Below are 10,956 nucleotides of genomic sequence, written 5' to 3'. Positions count from 1 at the left end.
CCCCCCCGTTTGAAGGCGTTACCTGACGGGAAAAGGGGGGGGGGGGGGAGGGCGGAAGGGGGGGCGCGCCCTCCACCACCGCCGCGTGACGTGCCGAGGCCACGCCCCTCCCGCTCTGCCGCAGGGGCGTGGCCAACGGGAGGCGGTGCCGGGGTTGGAGCCTGAGCGCTGATTGGGTGGGGGCGCTGGGGGCGTGGCTACGCGAAGGAGGCGATGTGCGGTCCTAATGCCCCCCCCCCCCTCCCCTTCAAGACGCGGAGCCGAATGAGTCCCATGGGGTTTATTCCGCGATCACCGGGGCCCGTCCCTTCCGTTAAAGGAGAGGCCGCGCCCGCTGTGTGGGCAGGACTCCGAACCGCCGCTTCAACGCCAGGCGGTGCCGGGAGAACTTGTCGTCGGGGGAGAACCGAGCCGGGTGGGCCGAGCGGGTGGGCTGCCCCGCCGGGGACACTTTCTGCGGGAAGGAAGGAAGGGAAAGGGGTGAGGCCGAGCCGTGCCGGGACCCCGGGAGCCTCCCCGGTCTCCCCTCCCCGGTCTCCCCTCCCCGGTACCTTCAGTGTGTAAACGCGCTCCCCGCGCTCATCGGTGTAGCACTGCAGGAACATGGCGCCGCTGCCTTCGCCGCGCAGAGCGCGATGGGAAAGAGGGGGGCTCGCGCGGAATGGGAAATGTAGTCCAGGAGAGCACAGAGTGCGGAAGTGGCTTTAGCGATGGCCAAGATGGCGGCGCCCTTCCCCAAGATGGCGGCGCCCATGCGGGACACGCCCCAGTCACCATGGCTCCCATCGCCGCTTCGCCCCTCCCTTCCCCTCCACCACGTGACCACGTTCTCATTGGCACTAGGCTGAACGGTTGCATCCCTATTGGCCCCCGCGGCGTCCCGCTCCCTGATTGGCGGCGGTGCTTCACGTGACGAGCGGCGGTGAGGAGCGCAGCGGCCGCCGTACGAAGGTACGGGTCGGGGAGGGGTGGTCCCGCGTTACCGGAACAACGGGGGCGGGGCTACCGAGGAACCGGAGAACTTCCGGGGCAACCGGAGAAGCTCCCGGGACGGATCCGTGTGTCCCGGTTGGGGTCCCGGTGTGTTTCCGGTGCCACCGTGTCGTCCCCCCCCCCCCCCCCCCCCACAGGCCGAGGCGATGCCGCTGCCCGTGGCGCTGCAGTCCCGCCTGGCCAAGCGCGGCCTGCTCAAGCACGTGGAGCCCGGTAAGAACCAGGGGGGAAACCGGGGAAGGGGGCGTGGCCAGGCCGGAGGGAGGCGGAGCTGGAGTTGTCTAGGGGAGGGGCTATGACCATATAAAGGGGGCTGATGGGCGTGGCTATGTCTCGGCGGGGGCTGGGGGCGGTGCTGTGACCGTAGAAGGGTTGCTGTGGTGGGCGGGGCTATGGCTATAGAAGGGTTGCAGTGGTGGGCGGGGCTATGGCCATAGAAGGATTGCCATAGTGGGCGGGGCTATGACCGTAGAAGGGTTGCAGTGGTGGGCGGGGTTATGACCATAGAAGGGTTGCGGTGTTGGGCGGGGCTATGATCATAGAAGGATTGCCGTAGTGGGCGGGGCTGTGACCATAGAAGGGTGTCTTTGGTGGGCGTGGCCATGCCTCAAGCTCCGCCCACTCGCAGAGCCGGAGGAGGAGATCATCGCCGAGGACTACGACGACGCGCACGTGGATTACGAGGCCTCGCGGCTGGAGGGGCTGCCCCCCCCTTGGTACAAGGTCATCGACCCGACCTGGTGAGACACCCCCCCCTGGAGCCCCCCACCCTCCCGTGGGGCTATAGGGGCCATAGGGACGCTCTCCAGGGGTTATAGGGGCCATAGGGACACTCTCCAGGGGTTATAGGGGCCACAGGGACACTCTCCAGGGGCTATAGGGAACATAGGGACCCTCTCCAGGGGTTATAGGGGCCATAGGGACACTCTCCAGGGGCTATAGGGGCCATAGGGACGCTCTCCAGGGGCTATAGGGGCCATAGGAACGCTCTCCAGGGGCTATAGGGAACATAGGGACGCTCTCCAGGGGCTATAGGGGCCATAGGGACGCTCTCCAGGGGCTATAGGGGCCATAGGAACGCTTCCAGGGGCTATAGGGGCCATAGGGACACTCTCCAGGGGCTATAGGGAACATAGGGACGCTCTCCAGGGGCTATAGGGAACATAGGGATGCTCTCCAGGGGCTATAGGGAACATAGGGACGCTCTCCAGGGGCTATAGGGAACATAGGGACGCTCTCCAGGGGCTATAGGGAACATAGGGACGCTCTCCAGGGGCTATAGGGAACATAGGGACGCTCTCCAGGGGCTATAGGGGCCATAGGAACGCTCTCCAGGGGCTATAGGGGCCATAGGAACGCTCTCCAGGGGCTATAGGGAACATAGGGACGCTCTCCAGGGGCTATAGGGGCCATAGGAACGCTCTCCAGGGGCTATAGGGAACATAGGGACGCTCTCCAGGGGCTATAGGGAACATAGGGATGCTCTCCAGGGGCTATAGGAACATAGGGACGCTCTCCAGGGGCTATAGGGAACATAGGGACGCTCTCCAGGGGCTATAGGGAACATAGGGATGCCCTCCAGGGGCTATAGGGAACATAGGAACCCTCTCCAGGGGTTATAGGGGCTATAGGGACGCTTTCCAGGGGCTGTAGGGGTCATAGGGACATTCTCCAGGGGCTATAGGGAACATAGGGACGCTCTCCAGGGGCTATAGGGAACATAGGGATGCTCTCCAGGGGCTATAGGGAACATAGGGATGCTCTCCAGGGGCTATAGGGAACATAGGAACCCTCTCCAGGGGTTATAGGGGCTATAGGGACGCTTTCCAGGGGCTGTAGGGGTCATAGGGACATTCTCCAGGGGCTATAGGGAACATAGGGACGCTCTCCAGGGGCTATAGGGAACATAGGGATGCTCTCCAGGGGCTATAGGGAACATAGGGACGCTCTCCAGGGGCTATAGGGAACATAGGGATGCTCTCCAGGGGCTATAGGGAACATAGGGACGCTCTCCAGGGGCTATAGGGAACATAGGGACGCTCTCCAGGGGCTATAGGGAACATAGGGATGCTCTCCAGGGGCTATAGGGAACATAGGAACCCTCTCCAGGGGTTATAGGAGCCATAGGACCCTCTCCAGGGGTTATAGGGCTATAAGGCCCTTCTTCAGGGGCTATAGGGACCCTTTCCAGGGGCTATAGGGGCCATAGGAACCCTCTCCAGGGCTTATAGGTGCCATATTGAGCCTGTTCAGGGGTTATAGGGGCCATAGGGACCCTCTCCAAGGGTTATAGGAGCCATAGGGACCCTCTCCAGGGCTTATAGGGGCCATATTGAGCCTGTTCAGGGGTTATAGGGGCCATAGGGACCCTCTCTAGGGGCTATAGGGACCCTCTCCAGGCATTATAGGGGCTATAATGACCTTCTCCAGGGACTATAGGGCCCTTTCCAGGTCCTATAGGAACCATAATGACCCTCTCCAGGGGTTATACGGGCCACAGGAACTCTCTCCAGGGCTTATAGGGGCCATAGTGACCCTGTTCAGGGGTTATAGGGGCTATAAGGACCGTCTCCAGGGGTTATAGGGGCCATAGGGACTCTCCAGGGGTTATAGGAGCCATAGGGACCCTCTCCAGGGGTTATAGGAGCCATAGGGACCCTCTCGAGGGGCTGTAAGGTCCATAGGAACCCTCTCCAGGGCTTATAGGGGCCATATTGAGCCTGTTCAGGGGTTATAGGGGCCATAGGAACCCTCTCCAGGGCTTATAGGGGCCATATTGAGCCTGTTCAGGTGTTATAGGAGCCATAGGGACCCTCTTCAGGGGCTGTAGGGGCTATAGGGGTCCTCTCCAGGGGTTATAGGGGCTATAAAGACCTTCTCCAGGGGCTATGTGGACCTTTTCAAGGGACTATAGGGACCATAGGGACCCTCTCCAGGGGCTTTAGGGTCTATAAGGACCCTCTCCAGGGCCTTTAGGGCCTATAAGGACCTTCTCCATGGGCTATAGGGCCCTTCCCAGGGGCTATAAGAGCCCGCTATAGGCTCCTGCCACCCACAGTGGGCTGCCCTACTACTGGAACGTGGAGACCGACCTCGTGTCCTGGTTGTCCCCAAACGACCCCAACTCCGTCATCACCAAAGCTGCCAAGAGGCTCAAAGGGGCCCAGGGTGAGTCAATGGGGGGGGACACCCCCCAAAACCTCCGGGTTAGGGGGAGCAGGGAAGGGTTTGGGGGTGTCCCCCCCTCTTTCAGTCCTGGTTCCTCCCATTTTGGCTCCAGTAGAGGCTGAGGAACCCCCTGAGAGGGGCTACGAGAAGGAGGAGCCCCCCCGGGAGCGGCGCTTCCACCGGCGCGAGGAGCTGGCGCCGTACCCCAAGAGCAAGAAAGGTGCGTTTGGGGTACCCCCCCATCACTTGGGGGGGTTCTTCTTCACATGGGGGCTCCCCATTCATTTGGGAGGCTCCCCTCATTTTGGGGGAGTCCCCATTCAATTTGGGGGCTCCCCCTTCATTTGGGGGGGTTCTTTCACTTTGCGGAGTCCCCCTCATTTAGGGGGGGTCCCCATTCCCCTTGGGGGGTCTCCATCACTTTGGGGGTTTCCCCTTCACTTGGGGCTACCCCTTGACTTGGGGGTGTCCCCTCTACACTGGGGGTTCCCCCCTTCATTTGGCAATGTCCCCAACACTCTGGGGGCTCCTCCCTTCATTTGGGAGCTGCTGCCCCTAAGTTTGCCCCACTCTGACCCCTATTTCCCCACCTCCCTCCCCCAAAAGGCAGCCGCAAGGACGAAGAACTGGACCCCATGGACCCCAGTGCCTACTCGGATGCCCCCAGGTAAGTCCTGGAGCCATGCAATGGGGTTGGGAAGGACCTGGAAGCTCCTCCAGTTCCAATCCACAGGGATCCCTCCCACTGGCACAGGTTGCTCCAAGCACCACTGCCAGGGATGGGGCATCCCAGACCTTCTCCATTCAACCCATCCCAGTATCCTCCTGGGGATGAAATTCCTTAGATCCCAGGGAAATGTCCCCTGGTCCATGTCCCATCCCTCCAGTCCCTGATGGAGAATCCCCCTCCAGCATCCTCATACCACCCCCCCTTCAGACCCTGGAAGCTGCTCTGAGGTCTCCACGCAGCTTCTCTCCTCCAGCCTTCCCTCTGGATCCCATTCCCACCCTTTGGATCCCATCCCAACCACACTCAGTTCCTTTAGGGCTGGGTTTGTGATCCTCTTCCCCCCCCATCACCAGGGGGACGTGGTCCACGGGGCTCCCCAAGAGGAACGAAGCCAAGACCGGGGCGGACACCACGGCCGCGGGGCCCCTGTTCCAGCAGCGCCCGTACCCGACCCCGGCGCCGTCCTCCGGGCCAATGCTGAGGCCTCCCGGAGCAAGGACTGACCCCAACCCCCCCGGGCCCCCTGAAAACACCTCTGGGACCCCCAAAAACACATCTGGGACCCCAAAACCACCTCTGGGACCCCCAAAAACACCTCTGGGACCCCCAAAAACACCTCTGGGACCTCCAAAAACAACTCTGGGAACCCCCAAAACCACCTTTGGGACCCCAAAAACAACTCTGGGAACCCCCAAAACCACCTTTGGGACCCCAAAAACAACTCTGGGACCCCCCAAAACCACCTTTGGGACCCCAAAAACAACTCTGGGACCCCAAAAGCCACCTTTGGGACGCCAAAAGCCACCTTTGGGAACCCCAAAAAACACCATTGAGACCCCAAAACCATCTTTGGGACCCTAAAAAACACCTCTGGGACCCCAAAACCACCTCTGGGAACCCCAAAACCCACCTTTGGAACCCCCAAACCACCTCTAGAACCCCCAAAATGCCTCTGGGAGCCCAGAAACACCTCTGGGAACCCCAAAAGCCACCTCTTGGACCCCAAAACCACCTTTGGGACCCCAAAAGCCACCTTTGGGACCCCAAAACCACCATTGGGACCCCAAAAGCCACCTTTGGGACCCCAAAACCGCCTTTGGGAACCCCCAAAACCACCCTTGGGATCCCCAAAACCATGTTTGGGACCCCAAAACCACCTTTGGGAACCCCCCAAACCACCATTGGGATTCCCAAAACCCCCCTTGGGATCCCCAAAACCATCTTTGGGACCCCCAAAACCACCTCTGGGACCCCAAAACCTCTCGGACACCCCCCCCCCGGCCCCCCTCAAATCACTGCCTTCAGTGGAATAAAGGTGCTGAAGACTCAGGGGGTGTGGAATAGGAAGGGGGGGGGGATGTGGGGGGGGTTTATTGGTGCACAAGGGTCCTGCTCAGGCCTGGGGGGGGGGCAATGCCTCCCATTATAACCCAATGGCTCCAGACCCCCCCCCCCCCCCAAACCCAGTAGCCAATGGCCCCACCCACACCGCACCCCCCCCCGGGGGACTCTGACGTCATCGCGGCTGTGACTCACCCCAACCGCACCCCCCCCCCCCACCCCACATCTGGATTCGCTCAACAGCTGGGGGGGGGGGAGGGGGGGACCAACCCTCCCCCCCCTCCCCCCCTCCCCCCCCCCCCAAAGGAGCCGGGTGTGGAGGTTCAGCACCCGCTGTTTATTGCCCCTCCCCCACCCGGAGGGAGGGGGGTAAGGGGGGGGGGGAGGGGCAACAATCCCAGTTTGAGGGGGGTCTCTCCCACTTTGCCCCCTCCCCCCCATCACCCTGAGGCAGGGGGGGGTGCCCGGGGGAGCCCCCTCAGCCCCCCCAGTGCTCCCAGTAGCACCAATGCGGCTCCCAGTGCCACCGGTAGCGCCAGCAGCAGCCCCCCCCCAAGGGCCCCGCGCCTGGGGGGGGGCCTGGTACTGGGGGGGGGAACTGGGGCAAGGGGGGGGGGTTTGGAGGGTTGGGGGGAGGGTGGGGGGGTTGTGAGGGGCGAATGGGGTTTATGGGGGGTATTGGGGGGGGGCTTGAGCCTGGGGAGGGCAACTGGGGGGGTAATGGGGGTAATTTGGGGGGTATCTGGGGTAGCAGGGGGGCAACTGGGGGGGGAACTGGGGTATCTGGGGGGGGAACTGAGGGGGTAATGGGGGTATCTGGGGGGGCATTGGGGGAGGTAACTGAGGGGGTAACCGGGGTATCTGGGGGGGCAACTGAGGGGGTAACTGGGGTATCGGGGGGGGCAACTGGGGGGGTAACTGGGGTATCGGGGGGGTAACTGGGATAATGGGGAGGGAAACCGGGGTGTGCTTGGCTGTGGGGGGCAGAACTGGGGCCAACTGGGATGTAGGGGGGGCAACTGGAGGGTCCTGAGAGGTGGGGGGAGCACTTGGGGGTTCTCCAGTCCTGGGGGGGGCACCGGGGGGTTCCTGCGGGATGGACAGGGGGGTTTGGGGGTCCCTGTAGGGCACTGGGGGGGAGCTGGCTCCATAGGGGTCCCAGGGATCAATGGGGGGGTCCCCAAGGCTATAGGGGTCTTTGGGGTCAGTGGGGGGGTCCCCCAAAGCTATAGGGGTCTTTGGGGTCAGTGGGGGGGTCCCCAAAGCTATAGGGGTCCCTGCGATCCATGGGGGGGTCCCCAAGGCTATAGGGGTCCCTGGGGTCAGTGCGGGGGTCCCCAAGGCTATAGGGGTCCCTGGGGTCAGTGGGGGGGTCCCCAAGGCTATAGGGGTGCCTGGGGTCAGTGGGGGGGTCCCCAAGGCTATAGGGGTCCCTGGGGTCAGTGGGGGGGTCCCCAAGGCTATAGGGGTCCCTGGGGGTCAGTGGGGGGGTCCCCAAGGCTATAGGGGTCCCTGGGGTCAGTGGGGGGGTCCCCAAGGCTATAGGGGTCCCTGAGGTCAGGTTGGGGGTCCCAGGGGTCCGTGTGGAGATCTGGAGCTATTTGGGGGTCCCCAACCTCATAGGGGTCTTGGGGTCTATAGGGGTCCCTATGGGAGTCCCCATAGGGGTCCCAGGGCCTGGTTTGGGGGTCCCTGCCCCTGCGGAGGCTCCCGGGCTCAGGGTCCTCATCCCCGTAGGGCTCCAAGAGGGGGGGGCCCCCTTCAGGGTCCTCATCCCCATAGGGGTCCATATAGGGGTCCCCATAGATATCAGGGTCCCAGGGCTCCTCACCCCTATAGGGCAGGGCCGGGCCCGTGTAGGGGCCCCCATAGGACTCAGGGTCCCAGGGCTGCTCCTCGGGCTCCTCCAGGGCCGTGTAGGGGTCCCCGTAGGTGTCGGGGTCCTCATCCCCGTATGGGGGGGCAGAGCCGGGATGGGGGGCACCGTACGTGGCAGGGGCCTGCGGGGAGCCCGGTGCCAGGTCCCCGTGGTGCAGATCCCGGTGCCAGGATGCTCCCGAATCCTCATCGCTGCCTTGGTGCAATTCCCGGTGCCTGCCCGGTGCCAGGTCCCCCAGTGCCTCCCGGTGCCGCGGTGTCGGGTCCTGGTCCCCGTCTTGGTGCAAATCCCGGTGCAATTCCCGGTGCCTGCTCGATGCCAGGTTCTGGTGCTGCAAACCCCGGTGCCAGGATGCTCCTGTATCCTCAGTGCTGCCTTGGTGCAAGCCCTGGTACCTCCTTGATGCCAGGTCCCGGTGGTTCAAACCCCGGTGCCAGGATGCTCCTGTATCCTCAGTGCTGCCTTGGTGCAAGCCCTGGTACCTGCTCGGTGCCAGGTCCCGGTGGTTCACACCCCGGTGCCAGGATGCTCCTGTATCCTCATCACTGCCTTGGTGCAATTCCCGGTGCCTGCTCGGTGCCAGGTCCCCATGGTGCAGATCCCGGTGCCAGGATGCTCCCGCATCCCCATCACTGCCTTGGTGCAGTTCCCGGTGCCTGCTCGGTGCCAGGTCCCGGTGGTTCAAACCCTGGTGCCAGGATGCTCCTGTATCCTCATCACCACCTTGGTGCAAGCCCTGGTCCCTCCTTGATGCCAGGTCCCCATGGTGCCAGGATGCTCCTGTATCCTCATCACCACCTTGGTGCAAGCCCTGGTCCCTCCTTGATGCCAGGTCCCCATGGTGCCAGGATGCTCCTGTATCCTCATCACCACCTTGGTGCAAGCCCTGGTCCCTCCTTGATGCCAGATCCCCATGGTGCCAGGATGCTCCTGTATCCTCATCACCGCCTTGGTGCAAGCCCTGGTCCCTGCTCGATGCCAGGTCCCCATGGTGCCAGGATGCTCCTGTATCCTCATCACCGCCTTGCTGCAATTCCCGGTGCCTGCCCGGTGCCAGATCCCGGTGCCAGGATGCTCCCGCATCCCCCTCACCTCCTTGCTGCGGATCCTCCTCCGCTCCCCTTGATGCCAACTCCCCGTGCTTCCAAGGCTCTCCCGTCTCCCCCTCTCCGTTCAATCCCCGGTGCTTCCCACCCCGTGCCTTCTTCCTACCGTGCCTCCAGCCCCTCCTGGCTCCGTGGGGCGGGCGGCGGCGGCAGGCGGCCCCATCGGGCTGCAGCACGTACCCGGGGTGGCAGTGACAAGCGAAGCCCCCCTCGTGGTTCAGGCACATGTGGTGGCACACGGCTGCCGTGCGGCACTCGTCCGTGTCCCCGCAGGCCCCCGCGGCCCCCGGTACCGGTCCGAACCCCAACGGACACGGAGGGGACAGCGGGGACACCCCCACCGTCACCCCCGCCGCTACCAGCGCCACCAGCGCCAGCATCGCTCCGGTCGCGTTGTGCCGTGGGGGGGGGACGGGACGGGACGGGACGGGACGGGACGGGGGCCAAGGGCGGTGCTGGAGCCGGGACAACCCCTCCCAGTGCTCCCAGGGCTCGCTCCAAGCCGGGAACACCCTGACCTTGACACCCCCCGCCTTGCCCATAACTTGTGGGGTCACCCCCCAAGTGCTGCGGGTGGGATTTGGGGGGAGCTGGGTGGGATTTGGGGGTCTGGAGGGGGAGGAAGCAGCTGGGGAGGGGGGGGGGGTGCTGCCCCCCAAGTGCTGCGGGTGGGATTTGGGGGGGTTTGGAGGGGAGGAAACAGCTGGGGGGGGGGGTGGTGACCCCCAAGTGCTGGGGCTGGGATTTGGGGGCAGCTGGGTGGGATTTGGAGGGGGAAGAAGCAGCTGGGGGGGGGGGTGGGGTGCTGCCCCCCAAGTGCTGCGGGTGGGATTTGGGGGGAGCTGGGTGGGATTTGGGGGTCTGGAGGGGGAGGAAGCAGCTGGGGGGGGGGTGCTGACCCCCAAGTGCTGCGGGTGGGATTTGGGGGGGTTGGATGGGAAGGAAGCAGCCCTAGGGGTGTGTGTGTGTGGGTGCTGCCCCCCAAGTGCTGCGGGTGGGATCTGTGGGGAGCTGGGTGGGATTTGGGGGGGTTTGGAGGGGGAGGAAGCAGCTGTGGGGGGGTTTGTGGGGCCCCCCAAGTTCTGGGGCTGGGATCTGGGGGGAGCTGGGTGGGATTTGGGGGGGTTTGGAGGGGGAGGAAGCAGCTGGGGAGGGGGCGGGGTGCTGACCCCCAAGTGCTGCGGGTGAGATTTGGGGGGGAGCTGGGTGGGATTTGGGGGTCTGGAGGGGGAGGAAACAGCTGGGGGGGGGGCGGGGTGCTGACCCCCAAGTGCTGCGGGTGGGATTTGGGGGGAGCTGGGTGGGATTTGGGGGTCTGGAGGGGGAGGAAACAGCTGGGGGGGGGGGTGCTGCCCCATAGAGGGGGTGCTGCAGCTGAGATCTGGAGGGAGCTGTTTGGGATTTGGGGGTCTAGAGGGGGAGGAAGTGGTTGGGGGGGTGATGCCCCATAGGAGGGGTGATCCCTGATAGTGGGGGTGATGCCCCATAGAGGGGTTGTTGCCCCCCAAGTGCTGGGGCTGGGATTTGGGGGGAGCTGGTTGGGATTTGGGGGGTTTGGAGTGGGAAGAAGCAGTTTGGGGGGGGTGATGCCCCATAGAGGGGGTGGCTGCCCCCCAAGTCCTGGGGCTGTGATTTGGGGGGAGCTGGTTGGGATTTGGGGGTCTAGTGGGGGAGGAAGTGATTGGGGGGGGGCGATGCCCCATAGAGGGGGTGCTGCCCCCCAAGTGTGTGCTTCCCCA

At 64.0% G+C, this 10,956-nt stretch overlaps 2 protein-coding genes across 2 annotated transcripts; one reads left to right on the top strand and one right to left on the bottom strand.

Moving 5' to 3' along the window:
• Positions 1–268: 268 nt before the first annotated feature.
• Positions 269–651, bottom strand: NOP10 (NOP10 ribonucleoprotein). The gene is made up of 2 exons (XM_061444533.1): positions 552–651; positions 269–454 (listed from the first exon to the last, which is right to left on the bottom strand). The coding sequence occupies exons 1-2, from the start codon at positions 603–605 to the stop codon at positions 314–316; spliced, it is 195 nt and encodes a 64-aa protein (XP_061300517.1). The 5' UTR covers positions 606–651; the 3' UTR covers positions 269–313.
• Positions 652–983: 332 nt separating this feature from the next.
• PQBP1 (polyglutamine binding protein 1) lies at positions 984–5,394 on the top strand. Its single transcript, XM_061444532.1, is given in 7 exon segments — positions 984–1,206; positions 1,622–1,733; positions 4,052–4,161; positions 4,274–4,381; positions 4,768–4,828; positions 5,245–5,339; positions 5,342–5,394. Coding segments are annotated over 7 exon segments (606 nt in total). The 5' UTR covers positions 984–1,139.
• Positions 5,395–10,956: the final 5,562 nt, after the last annotated feature.

The sequence above is a fragment of the Pezoporus flaviventris genome, unplaced genomic scaffold, assembly GCF_033815535.1.
Source record: "Pezoporus flaviventris isolate CSIRO_AGI_PZ_B2104156 unplaced genomic scaffold, CSIRO_AGI_Pfla_v1 ptg000973l, whole genome shotgun sequence".
Lineage (NCBI taxonomy): Eukaryota > Metazoa > Chordata > Aves > Psittaciformes > Psittacidae > Pezoporus > Pezoporus flaviventris.
The sequence above is the reverse complement of the archived record's forward strand: the minus strand, read 5'-3'. Positions and strand labels throughout refer to the sequence as shown.